At 56.1% G+C, this 19017-nt stretch overlaps 5 protein-coding genes across 5 annotated transcripts; 2 read left to right on the top strand and 3 right to left on the bottom strand.

Annotated features, from left to right (window-relative positions):
• Positions 1 to 1753: 1753 nt before the first annotated feature.
• On the top strand, positions 1754 to 4513 carry JN550_002512 (uncharacterized protein; the record flags this gene model as incomplete). Its single annotated transcript, XM_049313816.1, has 1 exon — positions 1754 to 4513. The coding sequence occupies one exon, from the start codon at positions 1754 to 1756 to the stop codon at positions 4511 to 4513; it is 2760 nt and encodes a 919-aa protein (XP_049175803.1).
• A 476-nt stretch (positions 4514 to 4989) lies between these two features.
• On the bottom strand, positions 4990 to 7008 carry JN550_002511 (uncharacterized protein; the record flags this gene model as incomplete). The annotated part of the gene is made up of 1 exon (XM_049313815.1): positions 4990 to 7008. One exon carries the CDS (start codon positions 7006 to 7008, stop codon positions 4990 to 4992), a length of 2019 nt encoding a protein of 672 aa, XP_049175802.1.
• A 1805-nt stretch (positions 7009 to 8813) lies between these two features.
• JN550_002510 (uncharacterized protein) lies at positions 8814 to 10792 on the bottom strand (the record flags this gene model as incomplete). Its single annotated transcript, XM_049313814.1, has 2 exons — positions 8814 to 10332; positions 10383 to 10792. The coding sequence occupies 2 exons, from the start codon at positions 10790 to 10792 to the stop codon at positions 8814 to 8816; spliced, it is 1929 nt and encodes a 642-aa protein (XP_049175801.1).
• Positions 10793 to 15471: 4679 nt separating this feature from the next.
• JN550_002509 (uncharacterized protein) lies at positions 15472 to 17012 on the bottom strand (the record flags this gene model as incomplete). Its single annotated transcript, XM_049313813.1, has 3 exons — positions 15472 to 16296; positions 16372 to 16579; positions 16636 to 17012. The coding sequence occupies 3 exons, from the start codon at positions 17010 to 17012 to the stop codon at positions 15472 to 15474; spliced, it is 1410 nt and encodes a 469-aa protein (XP_049175800.1).
• A 359-nt stretch (positions 17013 to 17371) lies between these two features.
• On the top strand, positions 17372 to 18592 carry JN550_002508 (uncharacterized protein; the record flags this gene model as incomplete). Its single annotated transcript, XM_049313811.1, has 2 exons — positions 17372 to 17715; positions 17776 to 18592. The coding sequence occupies 2 exons, from the start codon at positions 17372 to 17374 to the stop codon at positions 18590 to 18592; spliced, it is 1161 nt and encodes a 386-aa protein (XP_049175799.1).
• Positions 18593 to 19017: the final 425 nt, after the last annotated feature.

Raw genomic sequence — 19017 nt, 5'->3', positions numbered from 1 at the left:
GTTGCAATCGGAGTCAGGACCGCGGCGTGGGAGGCGTGAGGCTACGGGGTGGTCATGTAACAATAATTAATGGTCGATGAACTTTGGCAGCTCCAAGATCCCCGCGGCGGGGCGGCCGGGGCGAGGGCAAGGTCTTATAACCGTGGAATGGCCTTTCGGAGAAAGAAAAGGAAGATAAATTAGAGAGAGACAGAAAGTATGGCCCACGTTACCATGCTGCTGCAACGCAGGAAATAATGCGACTCGAGGCCTTTGCGATTGACCAGCGCGCGTCTATTCAAGCTTGCCGGCCGTTGACTCAGGCCGCGTCTGACAGCTTTGCACCGATGATGTCGTTCAAGCGGATGCAGAATGCCATTTGCCCGAATTTGGCCCGGCCCTGCTGCCAAACGCTCCCCTGCTCCCAGCTTTACTCCCAGCTAGCGAGCTAGGACCTGGCGAGGCTCTCTCGGCCCAAGAACGTTGGCAAGCCATGGAATTGTATAACGTATGAGTGGGTTACCAAAGGCTATATGGAACAAATCATAAAACAATTTTGAATTTCAGGAATGTCGGTTGTCCACCATCACCTGCCAACCTTAAAGTCGACTCTCTCTTACCACTATCGCAGTTGGCACTGAGGATAACGCCCAAGTGCACTACTGTGGCAGCGGGCCCCTGCACTTGCTGCCACTGGCAACTGGGGCCTCAGCGGGTACCTAGGTAGGTAGCCGCCGCGGCTTTGCTGCAATGAGACTAGGTGCCCAGGTGGTGAGCGAACTTCCCCGCGTCTGAGCTCTCGGGTTGAACCGGATAGTCTGATACAGGGTCGCTATCATTCATGCCCGTGTCCTCAATGCGCTGGTTGGTCTGGCTGCAGGCCAGACAGAATACACGAGAGTTGAAGAAAACGGAGACTCGATCAGATATATGGCTGGGGATCCTGTCACGAGGATACTCGCTCCAATTACCACCGGCTCCGCGGGAATGCTGGATGCAGGGTCCAAGTCTCTGCTGGGACACGTGAATCCGGCCTGCAGCTTGACAGCGCTGTTGGAGTACAGGCCAATGACGCATGCGGAGTCGTGGCTTATCATGGCCGCTGACGGTAGACCCCTGCTGTAGCACTTTGGGCACTTGGGCACCCTCCACTACCCCGCAAACGCCCGAATCAAGTCGATACGCTTCCCCAAGAAGGCCCAGGGGTTTCCGAATCCGACCACTGGCAGCCCTGGCTGTGAGGCCTTGGCCAGTAGTGCCCAGCATTTACACTGGAGCTAGGCTACCTAGGCAGCTAGGCTAGTGCTCCCCCACTGTGTATGGTGCGTAACCAGCCGATAGTCCGCGGGGAAAGCCTGCTGGTGGTACCACCATGGAGCTTGTGGTGTTCCAAGCCCGGTCGCTGCCTCGTCGTGAGGAGTTGGAGGCAGGACACGTCGGATCTGAGGTCCTGATCCTTTTGTCCAACTCTTCCCTCCCGTGAAACGCCAAAGCAGACGCTTCGTTTCGATCATCATCGCTAGACGGCCGGCTTCGAAGCTCAAGCCTGACCTTCCACCATCGAGGCTTCCTTCATTATATATATATGTGTGTGTTTGTGTGTGTGCTTGTGTGTCTGAACGGCCGTACAAACGCTCGCCATTCCTCCCGAGCTTGTCACGAACACATCCAACCTGCCTGCCCCGTGGACCTGTCTTACGTCTGAGGGGACTTCCACCACTGCTCCTCGGTGTTTCAAGCTTACAACCGATGACCTGAGCTGTTCATGACCAAGATGCTGGTCAGCGTCGCTACACACCCGGCGCCGCGCGCGAAGCCGCTGTCTGTCAGCGTCCATCGGGCCAAGCTGTCGGGCCCAGTCACTATGTCTTTGCTCAAGTGGCGTCGTGGACAACAGCATCAACAACAAACCCGTGGTTATCGCTTTGGAATGTGGTCTTCCCACCTAGAACCCGAGTTCCATCGAGACCTTCGACGCCATCACCGAGTTCTGAAGTACAAGTATACCAAATCCTTGAACCGGCGACTTTCTTGGGAACATCCTTTGGCCCAAGATTCACAGGCTATATGGCGGCGTGTAGTTGGTCGTTACTGGTCTCCTGCCGGCTCCCAGTTCGGCAGCCGATTTGTCAACACTGGCGAGACTGCGCGGAATGCCCACAGACAAACACACAAGGAAGAAAAGCCGGGCTATACCAGCGTCTATAACGCCGCAACTTCGGCCCTCGAAGGCGGATTCGATGCATGGAAAACAGAACTTAACGCCATGGTGAACTCTTGGACAAAGCAGGCAATCAACGGCGCGAAACGACCGAAGTCGACCGTATCTAACAAGGTGACGAGCCAGAAGAGAACCTCGGCTTCAAACACGCCCACTGGGGAAGAATACGTGATTGACCCAATCACCAACCGCAAGGTTCTCAAAAGGACATATGGTTCAGTCGAGACGGATCCACATCAGTCCGTCAAGTCATTCAAATCCTATAGATCGCAATTCGTCAACTTTGCCCCGCCGGCGGATGTGGGTCAGGATCAGAGACAACCCGTTCACTCCAACGGCCCTCCGCCAAAGGAAGAGCTTAGCAAATACAAGGAGGTCGCGACTGATGAGGCATTGGCACATGAGGACACATCTACACTGCAGAGCCAAGAATATTCTCTGAACCATCTCCCCCCAGAAGAGGCTTCGGAGATACGTAACGATCTGGAGAACTACAGCCCATCTCAGTACGACGAAGTGAGGACAGCAGAAGAGCCAGACCAAAAGTACGATGATCTCGATAAGTACCAATCTCATAACTACAATGAACCGGCTTCGGTTCAAACGGACACGACTCCAGCCTATGAGGACTTGCACCAGTACAAGCCTTATATGCACGCCGAAAACGCGCCTGTTGAGCAAGTGGACCCTCCATACAAGGACTTAGAGAAGTACGCTACATTCGTACCGGAAGAGGATGTGCAAGCCAAGCAGTCCTCACCGGAGTACGAAGACCTTGACAAATACAAACCAAGCCACTTCGATGGTGTGCAAACTCAGGAGCCCACGTCAAAGTACGATGACCTGGAGAAATATAAACCGTATCACTACCAGGAAGGCGTCGCTGCTTCGGAATCAAACCCTAAGTATGAAGACCTCGACAATTATAAGCCTACTGAATTCAGCGACGCTTCACACGAGCAGGAGGAAAAGCCGTTCCAAGAATATGGGGATCTCGAGCAATACAAAGCTTACAGGTTCCAGGAGCCACAGGGTAAGGCAGCTCTCGGGCGAGATGTTGTGAACGAATCTCTGAAAGAATTCGACTTGAAAGCCCAGGAGCGCGAAACTCTCGAGAAGTCCATGGCAGATCACATTACAGCGTCAAATGCGGCAGATAGAGAAGCCGTGGCCAATGTTCAAGCGTCTCGGCAGAAGACAGGAGACGAGAAATCACGAATGACAGGAAACTTTATTCGTGACTTTCCGGAAGACTTCTCTCAAAGCTGGAACTCGCACTCTACGGGGCTTCAACCGGAGCAGGGCGCAACTGCGTCCTATGAGCAACACTTGCAGCGTACAGTCCAGAGCCAAGAGAAGGATGTTTCCGATGGTCTCTCCCGGGCTGCTAACACGCCGGCACTGGAGCCGGCTTTGGATCGCCACGTTAACTCCAAGGTAGATTCCCGGACCAGAAGGTCGCAAAGCCGTCAATCCAAGAACCAAACAGCCGCTGACCCCTACTCAAGGCAACCCCAAGGCCTGGAAACCAGCTACGCTGAAGAGTGTGGACCAGAATCCACAAGACCAGCGTATGTTAAGACCTATGGAACCCCGGAAGATAACACCGCTAAGGACAACCGGGCTGAACAGGCCACGGCCATCCCGCTAGAGCAGCTAGTTGATGACATACCGCCAGCAGTGGCCCATGAGGCAGTCTCGAACTCGCAGCCCACGGTCTACAAGATTCTAGCCTACGACTCGACGATGCAGAACGTCAGCATCGCCGAGACCACATCGGTCGTTCCTGACCAGGCCGCGCCTTTAACGCCTGCCGAAGTCCTTTTGCGTTTGTCCAACCCCTCCAAATTCTTTCCTCATTTTGCCCCTCTACAGGCCCAGGGCTTCGAGATCGTGTCCGGGAGCGGTGACGTCCTCGTTTTCCGCAAGGTCCGGGACGCGCCCGCAGCCAGCAGCGGCGGCAGCCGCCCCCATCCCGTCAACCCCATCGACATGATGGGCAAGCCCGCCGCGCTCCCCAACGCCGCGGCCTTTGCCTCTCCGACGGGCTTCATCAACTACGACCTCCCGCCAGTGGAAGAGCAATCGCCTCCCTTCCGCTCCAACATCGACGTCAGGCGTGAGGAGCCCGTCTTCAGCGGACCCAGGACAACCCCCCTGGAAGGTGCCCGGACGCGGAGGAAGAAGCGCAGTGTCACCAAGAGGGTCCTGATCGGTGGTGCCTGGGTGGCGGGCGTCTCCTATGCGCTGGGCGTCGTTGCCGAGTACTTTGTCACGGGCGGTGCAGATGGCAGGGGTCCGACGGGTTTCTGAGTTCTTACCTTCTGGGACTTCCTGCGAGGTATCTGACAGCAAGCGGCGTTCTGCGATGCGGATCGGGTAAGGAGCTTAGGCCGGGGTACAGGGCTAGTTGCGGGGTAGCTACCGCCGATAAGGGTCCCCGAGTTCCCGAGACCCGCTTATCAGTCAGCGACGAGAGTGGGATGAACTCATCGTCGAGTATATTCTACCTCAGCACACAGCATAACTTTGTAAGACTTCACACTCAGCCCGGATGCAGATGTGCTTTGTCTGTCTCGAGTTCCTGACACGTGGCAGCCAGACTGTCTGACACGGTCGTCCAGATATCGTGTGATTAGTTGGTCCGGAGGCTTTTAGTAAGCGTCTGTGTGCCCCATCACTTGTTCTCCGTCTTTCGATGTGTCAGTCTGTGCATGCACTGCTATGAACAAGCCACCATCACACCACTCTGTGGTTGGTGTCGCTTAGGCAGCATCGCCATTAACGTCCTACATGTCGGCATTAGGCGAATCTTCAGCTAACAGATCCATAGAGTTCAATTCAGCAGCGTATGTACAATCCATCCACGTCGGTCCTCGGCTCATCACTTCGTCCCTTCCCACACTGGTCTTCCAAGGCGTCGTTTCGGCGTATGCAAAGCGAAATGAACCCAGCAGCGAGCCATAGCCGGCCAAAGGACGAACATGTACTCTAGAACCATCAAGAGGACCGATACTCCCCCAGCAAGATACAGGGAATGGCAAATGAACCCAAACAAGAAACAACAACACAGAACGCCTCTTGCTATGCACGGCCTGGGACAACGCGGCGGGCGCTATGCCCATGCGGTAATGATCAACAGTCGAGTGAAAGGGGGTATACTGCTTCGGGAAACAGGGAGCACCTCCGCTATGCAGGTACAAGGTCGGTAAGTCTACAGAGGCTTCAAGGTGTCTTCGGCCGTTTCCAGTAGTATTGCTGGCGGACGTTAGCTGTGCTTCCACGCTCCCGAGGGGACGGCGGTTTACCTTGTGTTGTTTTCTACAGGCTCTGAGGCTTGGCTTTCTCAGGCCATCCGTCACGGCAACGCGCCGCGACTCGTCAGTATCCTTCTCGGGAATATAGTAATACTCGCTCTCCAGGGGTTTCCCCGCCGCGTCTTTTCCCGATCGCCGAATAGTACCAATGCAGTCGTTGGCTTCGATAATTCTCCGCAGATCGTACTTGGTCAGGTCCTTCTTCTCCTCGGTGGGCAGATTGTTCATGATGCCCGACAGGGGGTTGGACGACAGCCGTGAGAACGCGAGCTGGTTGACGACGTGGTTGGTCACGGCCGCCACGTCGATCTTCTCGTTGATCGGGGGCTCCTCGGGCTCGGCAGAGGGGTGAGCAGTCGAGTGGCCTGACGAGATCCGTGACGGCTGACGAGGGGACTCGGCAGTGAACGCGGCGAGTCGGTTGGACAAGTTGGCCCCAAACGGTCCGAAAGAGTGCACAATGGGATCGTTCTCCTCGTCGGGATCGTTCTCGTCATCCGGCTCGCTCAGATCACTCGAGAAGCTGTTGGTGATTTCGGTCTGTGCGAACGAAGCGTCAACATCGGGCACTGGCTGCGGTAGCTCGGGTTCCGCGTCGTCAGGATCCTCATAGATCTGCACCTGGTCACTTGCATCGTGGTCTGGCAGCAGGGCGTTGAAGCTGGACGTCGCCGAAGACGGTTTGCTTGTAGGTGTGGGCGATTCTGGCGACTTGACACGCGTCTGTCGGCGCAGAGGGCTCGACTGGAGCAGGTCGGATGCAGAGCCGTTGCGATGCGGCCTCGACCGCGGCGAGTCGTCCCACGAGGAGTCCGAGAGGTTAGCTATGGACTCGTGGCGATCTCTCTTGGGCCATTGCACCATGACACGCGCGTCCTGCACGTCCAGCATGATTTCGGCATTCTCCGTCTCCGACGTAAAGGTGTCACCCTTGGCCAGCTCCCACGTCTTTCCCTGGCAGTGCAGCTTCAATCCGTTCCATCCGTTGCAAATAATCTCGACCTTGTTCGGCTCGAGTGGGAGCGTGGCGGGGATATATCGCGCCTTGACGTGAACACGCGAGATGAGGCGGTTGGCCGAGAGCTGGTAGTGGGACGAGTTGCTCGACCGACCCATCAGGAGCATCTCGCCGTTCTCGTTGAGCTCTACGGCGGGCACGGCCGAGAGGGGTGCACGTTCTGACACGGTGGAGAGGGCGCGTTGTAAGCCGGGTCTCTGGACGCGTGGTGGGGACGACGACAGGATACCCGTGCTGGAAGTCGGCACGGGAGTTGGATACTTGTGAATGCTTGCCCCAATGGATCCGGCACGGGCTTGTCTCTTGAAGGGGCGAGGCAGGCCCGGGGAAGAGGACAGAGGCTCGAAGGGAGGCAGCAGGGCTGTGGCAGGCCGCTTCACGCCGGCCAGCGTGTTGGTGGGCGAGGCCACGGGCAGCGAGGGCTCGCCCGCCGGGGCGGCGTCTGCCAGGCTTTTTTCTCGCGATGGGGTCATTCTGAATGGACAAACCTCATGCCACGGTAGAGCAGGACCGAATTGACCAGGTGGGAAGAAGGTCGAAAATGCTGCGTGGTGAGAAAATTGGTGGCAGACGAGAGTATCACGGTCTGCAAGGGTACACGCGATTCCTTAGTGCCGATTCGCGGTGCCAGTGACGCGCATCTGGCTCTCCCCAGTTCCAGCCGATATTAAGCCCCTCCCCACTGCGTATAAGCCAGGCTCCCCCCGTAGCCGACGTGCAATTTGACCTTGGGTTGACGAGATGAACTGGAAAACCCGGAGCCGGAAACGACAAGTAAACAGCCCAAAATGGTGCCCGACAAGAAGAGGAAGAAAAAAAGCTTAGGGTTGCACACTGGGTCTGCAGAAGTGGCTGGTCGGTCAGTCAGGTCGCGAGCAAGGAGGCCCGTGGCTAAGAGGAAACGAGTCTGAGGTGAGGTGACAGCCGGACCCAGGGCGGTGGGCAGTTTTAAACAGTGGCCCGCCCGCCCCCTCCGCCTCCTCAATTGCAGCACCGCACCAAGCACGCGAGCGCGTTCTCGCGTCGAGGGAACGAACCCTTTTTTTTTTCCTTCCCTCTTGCTCCCTTCGTTCCCTCCTGCCCAGCGTGTTTAGTGGAGTCTGGCAGTTCTTACAGTGGAAATTCGATGTCGCTATAGTGGCCAGCCTGCTGAAGCGAACCGCCTGCCATAAGATTTATGTGTGGTATGGCACCGCTTCTATCTGTCGTGAGGACCCCTTCGTCCCAGGCCATACCACGCAATAGCATATTTATATACTGTTGTCATTCATAACCCTTGGAGACACGATTATACTCAAACTCTGATTCCGTCCTCTCTTCCATTTTATTCTTCTCCCTTTTCTTCCATGGAGGATGATGTAGCCAATCACCTGTGCCAACTTCGGATTAATTACGTGCATGCGCGGTTATTCGGGCGACTCGTTCAGCGCATCCCACCACGATCGCGCTCCTCCGTCCCCACCTGATCGCATGCGGCATCTAGACCGAGGGTGAAGATCCTGCGGCACGGCGTGATCATAGAAAGACCAGCAGACTTTTCTTGTCGGAGTAACATTGCAATTTTGCGAATGAGCAAGTGATGCGTGGAACAGGAGAAAGGCTTTTTTTATTCGCGCTGGGTGGTATTCGTTAAATCAGAAACTATACTGGAGTAAATGTTTACTCGGGTTTTGGTATCATGTGCGGTTTGCGCAGGCGTGGACGGAAAACAGAAAAATCCAGAAACAGAAAATCACAGGAACACCCCCATCAACTCCCGAAATAAAGTGACTAGAGTCCCTTCATAGAGTGTCTCTCTTTTGTTCAAGTCATGGTTCGTCTCTCGCTCCTGTCGATGGTTCTCGGAAGAAACCCAGCCTCCCGCAAAAAACGGTTTCGTCCGTGTCTGCTCCACAAATGTTGACGCTGCACCTCTTCAACAGCTACTATCGCCCAAGGACAAAGCTAGAGCCAGTAGAGTCCCAGGCTCTAATTCGAATATTAGGGATCTCGTTAGACCGGAAGTGTTGGAGGTCATCAAATGGTATCCGGGTATATCCTCCATAGCTCGTGGGTAGGCCAAATCATGGCTTGCGACATAGGAAATTCGAAAAAGGTGTAATGTAGTTTCGGCGTGTAATTGGGTTGGCATGGTTCCAAAGGCTGGCCAATGACCGGTTTCAATTCTTTTCGTCTTTTTTCGTTCTCCCCTGCGACGAACGGACGATCCAACCTCCCAGTTGGGACTAACCAGCGGCACGGCGGCGGATCTCTCCCGCAATTTTGGAAGCAAGATCTATCACCAGGCAGCTCGACTCTTCCTGCCCTCGTTCAACATCATGGTGTATTCGCTGCGCTTCCGGATCAGGAAAGCCAGGGCAAGCATGTAGTCCGTGCTATACTTCTCGGACGACGTGTGCATGAGCGGCTTGACGAGGACACCAGCTAATCTCTCGGCCGTCATGTCGTTCTGATCGGCCGCGTCGGCAACCGAGGACCACAGGTTCAGCAGCAACTTCAGCAGGCTCCGGGCCGGTCCCCGCAGCCCACCGAGCGCCTCCTCCCAAAAGTCGATGCACTGGTCCAGACGCGTACCGTGGGAGCCACTCAGGGTCGCCTGCTTCGAGAGCGAGATCCATCGCTTGGCAATGGTCTCGGAGATCAGGGGTCTAGGCAGCTGCGAGAGGAAGAGGAGGACGATGTCTGCAGCGTCGTACACGCCATAGTTGTCCCAGTTGACATCTTCGCCGTACTTGGGGGCTTGGCTGAAGGTGTCTTTGAGCTTCTGCACGCGGAATCCATCGCCTGCCTCGGCAAATATTTCTGGCGCATTCACGCCTTCGCTCATCAAGAAGTTGACACACTTGTGGATGCACAGCGGGAACTCTCGTCGCGATGAGCCGCTGCCGGTGTGGTGAGTCTTTGCACAGCTCTTCGCTGCTTGCATACTCTTCACGAGCGACACCCCAAAGATCGCGTTCGAGCCTGGAGTTACGGGACCCTCGGGCTCCTCCAGCTCTGTGCTCCACAGCGGCAACCTTCTGATCGAGGTGGACAACCGTCTGCTCCCTCTCCGTACGAGGCTGGCCTGCATAATGGGGGTCACGGGGCGAACCTCTGTCGATGATGTGGAGGACGTTGACGTTGTAGGTGCTTCCGACAGAGCATTCTTCATATGGCCAAATATACGCCCAAGCCGGCCGCTCCTGGAAGGCGGCGGACCATTCGATGCTTTCCTGCCCTGAGAGCTGATCTCGGTGACGACTCCGTAGAGGTTCTCGGCCTCCACGGTAGGTGGCTCAAAGGGGGAAACCATCGTATTACGTTGGTTAACAAGACGCTTGAGATCCTTCGGGGGTGGCGTTGGGGCACGGCTGGGAACGTCAATCATTTCGTCCATCAAATCGTTGACGTCCTGGATATACTGCTCAGCAGTTGCCGGTGTCAGACCAGGAGATTCGATTTCTGGCGGCGTCTCGAAGGCCCGGAATGAGGACTCGTCATTTACCTCGATGGCGCTGTCTGGCGAGTCTCCCACGTATGCCCCTGTCATCGGCCCTTCTCCAATGAAAGCGCCATCCTCGACATCCTTACTGTGGATCAAGGAGTTGGCGTAGACCTTCAACGCGACACAGTAGGTAGACAGGCGGAAGTAGGGACCAGAGGGATCGAACTGCTTCGACCACTTCACCCGCAGCTGTGCCATCTCCTCAACGATCCGGATGGCCTCGTTGCGGACCTCGGCCCGGCGTTCCTCATTCTCGGCACGCGTGTCGTACCCTTGCTCAGTACTATCGTGCAGTTCGCGACCATCGGTACTGCGTGAATGATTAGCCAACGTCCTCGGGGATGCTTTCTGGTCACATACACCCCGACCAAGTCTAGTGCCAGTCCTAAGACCGCTCGATGTGCTTCCAACGTTGGTACGAGCTCGGCCATCTGCTGCTTGCCCCTGGATATCCATTGCGATCGTTTCTGCGGTCTCGAAAGAGCACTGCCGTCGAGAGCTAGAAGGTCGGCGTCAAGTTCGCTGACGACGAGGTTACACTGTTGCAAGAGCGCCGGGGTCTCCGTGGCGACCTTCGACGGCAGAGATCCAGCGTCATCCTTCAATAAGTCAAGCACGCTCTGCAGCGAGTGCAGCTCCCGAGAGACCACGTCCAGGTCAGCCCGGGCCTCCCGTACTTCCCGGACATACTCATTCAGAACTAATGAAGCTCTAGAAATGGTATTACCCAACTCCATACAATCGGTCGTGATGGAACTGATGGCACGCATGCTTGATCAGCTCACGCATCTCTGGGTGGTGGATTTTCCCGGCGCCGAAAGGCAAGGCAGGGAAGCAAGGTCAGCTCAGCTTACAATGATTCCATGGTCAAGATCTTTCCTCCACTCATCGCATTACGAGTCAAGACATTCGCGGCCGGCTTCCTCACTAGTAGGAGCGACTCTTCCCTTAGACTATAGGCAGTTCGAAGCGAAGTGGAGAGTAGAAAAGGCTCGCATCGCAGGAGCTTCTCTAGATTTAGAAGTACGAGATGTGTGCCACGCGCACAGCGGGCTCCCCTTCCAATTAAGAGGTCTTGATTGCTTTCCAGCAGGGCCCAGCGTTTACTCAAGGGTTGTAAGATTGCGGTATGGATCTATCCCTACCCGCATGGAGAGTCATCTGCAACTGACCTTGCAGCTACCCATGGCCCTTTGCAAGTGCTAGGGTGGCACCTCGTAACCCCCGCTGTCGTTTTTGATACCAGTTTGCGACCACACTAAATTCCATGGTCCCATTGTCTGCAGGGTCTGGGCAGCACCTTGGCCCTGCTGGCCTGCTGGCCGACCGCTTTGCCACTAGCCAACGTTGGAGGCACGAGCCAGTTCCCCGAACGAGTTTGGATCGGCTGCTGGAGTTGTCGCCGGGTAAGGGGATTGGGGGCCTTGGGGGCCGGCGCAAAGAGCTCGCACACCATCAGCGCCGTCGCTCACCACTTGCCCATCCATCTCCAGTCCGTTCAGTGTACCACTGCAGCGCCCAAGGGGCCGAGCCAGTGTGCCCAGTAGATATCTCGATTTCTCCTTGCTTGTACCACAGACATCCATTGGATAGCAAGAGACCAACAGTTCTTTCTTTTCGGTGTGCCCAGCCCCAGCTGCAACCAACAGTCTAGAACACAATAATATCCGGACCGCCCGCTGATGGGAGGAGCCGCCGGGCTCTCGTTTGATGCTCCGGCCACTGGTGCTCTTCCTGGACGTGATCCTCGGGATCTCTCCAGGGCTAACCAGGCTAACGTCGGTTCCCCCCCTGTTACCCAGGCCACTTTGGGGACCGTGGGCTGGATGGGTCGTCACGTTTCCCAATCTGATGGGATTCCCATTTGGCATCTGATTCGAGGGGTCGATGATGACTCCGCACACTGATATCATACCCGCAAATCACTGGAAACTGCTGCAAAAAGCTTGTGCAAGGGACCCGACGGCGAGCTGCTCCAGTGGCTGCCAAGGGTCCAGCCAGCCAGCCAGCCAGGCAGGACCACACGCTAGAATTCTTCAGCATTCGGCATGGAAGCAAGGGCTACGTACGAGTTACTTAGATGCGGGCCATGAATTGCGGCCCCCAATGATTGCAGTGGACTTCAAATTACCGCTCGATTACAAGTTGCCAACCTGCCAGCCTGCTGTAAGCGAGGCGGCGGGATTCGCGATATGGCCGGTCTACCGTAGCTACCTGCAATGGGGGGTACCTTTGGTATGAATGTATATGAGTCTGTGCAGGCGCGATCCATATGATCCTGCATCCTCGCATTGGACTGCACCCTCGCCCTGGATATTTTCCCTGGCATAACGTTGGACGGGGTTTAACCAAACTATGCTTACCTTATAATCTGCACTGTAACCCTCTCCAACATCCCTACCACCCGACCAACCCGGCGCCGCCGTGAGGTTGTCGACGATAGAGGGGGTCAGGCGTCCAGCGAATGACCTCGGAAGTGCTTCCTGACTATCTCATGAGGGCGAACGTGCGCCGTGACTGGGCGCAAGTTCCGAGTTCGACAGTTGCGACGATTTGCCCCAGGCCCGTTCCCCCGCCTTCGAGGTGGCGCTGGCGTGGTCGGGAGCGTTCAGGACCGCGGTAGCACTAACTATCGATTGTATGCGTCGATCGATCTACCGCTACATCAGCTATCGGTGTTGCCGCTCAGACACACCCTGATACCACAGAGCTGGAGCTGATTCCTTGATGCGGTGTAGTCACGATGCCTTGTGGATAATTCGCACACATGCACAGACAGAGCGGCGCTAGGCACTCCCGACCCCCAGCTTGATATCCCGAATAGGAATCGAAATCCTTGCCCATATGAGCTGGGATAAGCTGCCCTTCGAAACGCAACTCTGTTGGCACGGTATCAGCTCAGCTGCGACATATGACTATCTCTTGTTTCGACGACTGCTTCGGCAATCAGCAATTGGCGGACTTGATGTCATGTCTCTTGTCATCCACCGAAATGGTTCTTTTGGTTCGCATGTGCGCTCTCTTCAACGGCGCCCACCCAGCAATGCATGCTGACCGCGGATGTGCGACACCCTGCTCTGCCCATCCCAAGATCTTCCTTGCCTCCGGACAATCGTGGGGTGCCTGGCAGGCCACCCGACCGCTGGGTGCAACGTCAAAGTCCGTGGCTGCCACACAAGGCACTATTCGTCCACGTTTTCTCACGATCCCCTCAGTATTCTTCTCGGCTCAGCTAGAGCGCTGGGAAACTCTCTTTAGCGAGCGAATCTCATGTACGCGCAGACCACCTCTCAATCTAATTCTCTGTTCCTGAGCTGCCTAGTCCGGGAACAGATAGGATTCCCGTCCCCGGAACTCCACGATCATCTACTGCTATTGATAGAAGCCCCCCACCATTGTAAGGCACATCAGACAATTCGATCTCGGTGGAAGGGTGTAATCAACCCTAGCTGTCAGACGTCCGGCGTGGTCGAATTGGCATTCCATTTGCGGCGAGTATGCGCATCAAGATGTGACCAACAACCTTTTGTTGCAATATCGATTCCTTCTGTATGCGTGGCGCTGTGCCTGGATTTCGGCCAAACGGCGCGGTCCTTGTCTCATTCCTTCTGGCGTTCCTGTCATCTCGGATTTCTTGAAGGCGGCAAAGTTGTGCCATTCCCCCTTGCATTTCGTATCTTCCTACAGGAGTTCGGATGAGCAGCATCTTGCCCAGAGCTCCCTAACTGGGTGATTTGAGGGAGGCTCCATGCAAGTTGCAAATGTTCGCAACACGCTCCCAATTCCTTCAATCGCGATCCGCTAGGTGGAGTATACCGCATTCTGCAGCAGCTCTGACCCCATGTTTCATCAGCGGGGGCTGCAAATCAACCAACATTTTTTCTCCTTGCAAACATGAACTCCGCCGTCGCGCTGTCACGGCAGTCAATCCCCAAAATCCTGGACGAGACAATGACAGTCGTGTCGATAGTTCAGTCACGTAAGACCACCCCGGCACCGCACAACGCCCGCAAGGCGCAGGAGCTCGCTTAAGTCATTAATGATAACCATGTCTTATTGGGACATCTTGAATTCCACGAGATGCAACCATACATAGTGTACCGATGATCGAAGTGAACGACAGAGTATCACGGTGACGAGGCACCATGACAACCATCCCAGGTCCACACCTCGTTGGGCCGTTACTAGACATTCGGCAACTTCCCGATGACAAGAACCCCGGAGCCTGTTGGTGGATCCCCCTCAAGTCCCAACTAGATGCAGCAGCACAAGTTAAGGTTGACACTGAGGCGTTCGTGACAGGTTTCTCCGCAGACGATCAAGGATAGATGCACTGCACGCACGGTCTGCGAAAGTCGGTCCGTGAGCAACATATTCACGACGTTTTCTATAGTCCGGGGGGTTATAAGTTACTGATTCTGCACCCACGCCATGTGCGCGCTGGCGCCCTGGGGCTTGCTTCTGTGGCTCAGTCATGACCCTGAGGATGCAGTTTCACTCGGCGGCATCAGAGCGGAGGATCGTCCGGCAGCTGCCAAAAGTCCTTGCTTGGATGTGGCTAACAGCCGTTGTATATCCTATTCAAGTTGCGTGATTTTGGAGATTTTTTGTGGAGGATATGCGTGGCACGACATGGTATTTCTCGCTAGTCTGTCGTGTCATCGACATGCCGAAGTGAAGAGTGGGGATCGGGTCAAGATCAGACCAGACCGGATGATATTGACAAAATAATCTATTTCTGAGACCAGGTAGTGTACGAGAGTCAAACCCAGAGCAGAGTCAAGACGCAGTCACGAACTCGTGTGTGAATGATAAAGAAGCGCTGCAAGAAATAGAGCAAATGGACGTAAAGTAATGCATCATCTTGGCCGAGAAACTCAGGACTTGTCGGTGTTCCCGGCATCGACATCGACCAGACCACATAATCCCGGTTGGCCGGTCCAGATACTTCGCGGTCCGTCGCACGGATAGCTGTTCGTGACCTGCCCTCTAGACGCATATCCACTGCTACCTCGCAGCGAGATATACGAACCAGGAAAAGAACAGTCCGTTGCAATCTCGTGTCAACGTGAGTTATGAGAAGGCGTACTTCTCTGCTTGTTCTGCCAATTTGATGGAGATGGAGAAGAAGAACAGGAATAAAAGCAGACTTGAACAAATCACGTTACATACGTTGATCGAAGCGGCAATCAGGAGGAAACTAAGTGTAGCCGGTACCAGAGTCCTATTCCCTACTGACTGGCTACACGTGTAGTGTACACGAAAGTCCTAAATCAAACGTTTTTGGGGGTATCATCCATCCTGTACGCCAACAATGCACTTGCAATACAAAGGCCATGCCATGCCATGCAGAAAGCCACTGAGGCCATTTCTGTGAAAACCACGAATCCCTGAGAAAGCCCAGCCGGCACAAGTGGCGGGGAAAAGCTGGCGGTCGATGATGAGCAGCCTAGTACGGCGCACCGCGTCGGCGGTGGTCGTTGCGGTGACCGCCCCAGTCATCGCGGCCGTGTCGACCATGACCGCCACGGTGGCCTCGACCACCTCGACCACCACGATAACCACCTCGTCCGCCGTGGTCTCGGCGGTCGTGGGGGCGGTCGGGGGGATGAGAAAGCTCGCCAATCTCCTCCTCGACCTCGATCTCAACTTCCTCATACTCGTCGTTGAAGTGCTGCTGAACGATGCCCTGCTCACGATAAGCCTCGTCGGTGTCGAAGACGAAGCGGTTAGTGACCTGGCCGTAGCCGGTGGTGGGGATCGAGTGCAGGTCCTCGTTTGTGGGAAGGACCCAGGGACTCTTGGGCAGGGCGTTAGGGCCTGCCTCCTCGATCTCCTTGTTGACCTCGATCTTGATCTGAATGAACTTGTCAAGATCAAAACGACGGCCAACCTTGGTCTGCTTAGGATGCTGGGTGTAGAGGTTGAGAAGATCGAGCAAGCCCTGGCGAACTCTCATACGAGGGACACTAAACTCCTTGAGGCTGAGGGACTTGACCTTCTCGGTGTGCTCGCCGGTCAGGCGCGAGGCCAGCTCGACGACGGCGAAGCCTATGCCGTACTTGGTGACCTTGATGGGCATGTAGGTCTTGTAGAGGTCATGAGACATGTCGTAGGCGATGTCCCAGATGTAATCAGCCTCTTCCTGTGTCAGAATCTTCTTGAGGAGCTTGACAATGGCCTCCTGCGAGTAGTGGACGCGGAAGTCAAAGGCAATGGCCTCAAGGACCAGGCGCTCAAGGGCGATGATGTTCTGGGAAGGCTTGTCGAAGATCTGAGAACAAGGTAGGGGGGGAGAAATCATCAGTCCATGTTCTCCAGCAAGAGCTGACAGTGACACTGGGCTCACCTTATCATCGGGAGTGCGGATGTCGTTGGGCATGCGCATGTTGTAGGCAGCGCAAAGGAGCTCGCGTGACTTCTTGAGCGTGTCCTCACTCTTGCATGCAACAAACAGACAGGCAATCGCGATGTCCTGAGTCAAGAAGTCCTTATCACCATGAATCAGGCGAATTCTGTGAAAGAAGATGCATGCGGCATCATAGGTCTTGTCCGGGCTGGGTGAGCCGTTAGCGACCGTTCACACTGGACAGAGAAGATCTTTGAGCCATACATTCCAAACTCGATGACAAGCGAGTAGATGAGGTCGACACCCTCGAATCGTCGGCTGATCTCCTTGGCGGGATCGGTCCAGCCCAGCAGCAGGGCGCGATCAATGTACTCCTCGGCGACGTAGCGGCGGCTCAGAATGACACGGCCAGGGTGAGGGATGGCCGGGCGATCACCGTTCTGGCTGCCCGAGGTCTGGCCAGCCTGGCCGGCTGCGGGAGAGGCCATGCTCTCGGGTGAGGGAGGCGAGACGGGCGTGAGAGGTGAATCGGGCGACTCTGGGCTGTCAGCGCGCGTGAGCCAGGCGATGTTGCGGCCTTGATCATCCTGGTGCAGCTGGTAGGCGACAGGCCAGACGGGCGCGGTAGCGTTAGGCGCCATGGCTGGTTGCAGCTATGCGTGCCTGAGGCGCAGTAGCGTGCCGTGGCGGGTGAGTGTGGAGTATCCAATGGCTGTGTTCCGGCCAAGTTATGGCTGCTGTGCGCTGGGCAACCTGCAACCGGGGAAGATGCACAAGTCGGGTTGTGGCGGTGCAAGCAGGACTGGGGTACAAGGGCGCCCGCTCCAGCCCGCAGCCAATCGTTCTGCCGTTCTTATCTTATCGGCCGTCTCGAAAATTTCCCGCCCCACGTCCCAAAAGTTTCTGGAGCAGAAGTCCAAAGGGTCGCATCCAAACATTTTGCTGCAGCAATTCGCACGCCTGACACTCCAGAGGAAGCCAATTGCCCGCCCCATTCACCATGGCCCCTTCCAAGCAGATGACGCTGCGGTCGTCGGACTCGGCCCTCCAGGTCGTCGACCCCGACCAGACCTTGAAGGCCTCCAAGGCCCTGCTGGCGCATATGAAGAAGGCGTCCAAGGAGAAGGCCGCCAGCGCCGACAAGAAGAACCTCCTCGCGGCCGACTCGGACGATGAGACCGCCCTCGGCGAGCAGCCCATCTGGCTGACCCTGACCACGAAGCGCCACATCTCAGACACCAACCGTCTCAAGCCCGGCAAGATTGTGCTCCCGCATCCTCTGAACACCGACCCCGAGGTCAGTGTCTGCCTGATCAGCGCCGACCCTCAGCGCCACTACAAGAAGTAAGACCCATGAAACACCCTCTTGCACCCAAAGGCACAGCCGGCTGACCTATAATGAAGCCTGATCGCCTCAGAGGAATTCCCAGAGGAATGGCGCAAGCGCATCACACGAGTCATCGACGTAGGAAAGCTGCAGGCCAAGTTTAAGCAGTACGAGGAGCAGCGCAAGCTGTACGCCGAGCACGATGTCTTCCTGGGCGACTCGAGGATCATCAACAGACTGCCCAAGGTGCTGGGAAAGACATTCTTCAAGACTACCGCCAAGCGCCCCATCCCCGTGAACCTGGAGTCGCGAAACAAGCCCAAGGCCGATGGGAAGAAGGAGAAGAAGCCCAAGGACGACGAGGCCAGGTCATGTACCCCAGCAGAGATGGCGGCCGAGATTGAGAAGGCAGTCGGCGCCGCGCTTGTGCATCTGTCGCCCTCGACAAACACGGCCATTCGCATCGGCTACGCTGGCTGGAAGGCCGAGGAGGTTGCCGCCAACGCCAGGACCGTGGCCGAGACCCTGATTGAGAAGTACGTTCCCCAGAAGGAGAAGAACGTACGCAGCATCTACCTCAAGGGGCCCGAGACCGTGGCGCTCCCGGTGTACCTTGCCGGAGAGCTGTGGCTCGACGGTGAGAAGGATATCGTTTCGAACGAGTCCGAGGAGGCCAAGGCATTGGCTGCCGCCGAGAAGGCCAACATCGGCAAGAAGCGCAAGTCTCTCGATGGGCCGTCTGAGGACGCTGCGCCCGTCCCCAAGAAGGCCAAGAAGGCCAAGGCCAAGACCGCACCCGAGAGCGACGACAGCAAGCTCGACAAGGAGATCGCAGAGAGGAAGGCCAAGCTCAAGAAGCAGAAGGCGGCTGCCAAGAAGGCGGTTGATATTTAATGTGTCACTTAGCAGTCTCGCTTGCGCACGGCTCATACAAGGCGTTCGGGGTACCACATGTCGTAGATCACAACATTTGCATGGCGTTCGGGCATGGAAAACAAAACAGATGGGTAGACCGAGATCATTAATGAAGTCGTCGTCTCGTTCCAAGTCTTGCTCCACGAACCCTGACTCCCTTGTCGCAGCGTACTGGCGGACGAACCGGGATCCGCTCCTCTCGACTATCTCTCAACCTGAGTACTCGCTTGAGACGTAATTCTGTGGTCGATCCGGTGAAGTAGGGGCTCACAGAGAGACTATATATATGCTTATAACGGGGTCCGACTACAATAATGCTATGCAGCAACGTGGAAATGCAGTCGTCCGACCGGTAAGCTCGGGCCCACCATAGCTCCGATACAGTACGTATCCATGATGACAAC

The sequence above is a fragment of the Neoarthrinium moseri genome (genome assembly GCF_022829205.1).
Source record: "Neoarthrinium moseri strain CBS 164.80 chromosome Unknown scaffold5_Wmoseri_CBS_16480, whole genome shotgun sequence".
NCBI classification, from domain to species: Eukaryota; Fungi; Ascomycota; class Sordariomycetes; order Amphisphaeriales; family Apiosporaceae; genus Neoarthrinium; species Neoarthrinium moseri.
Note: the sequence above shows the minus strand (reverse complement) of the source record. Positions and strands in the feature narration are given on the sequence as shown.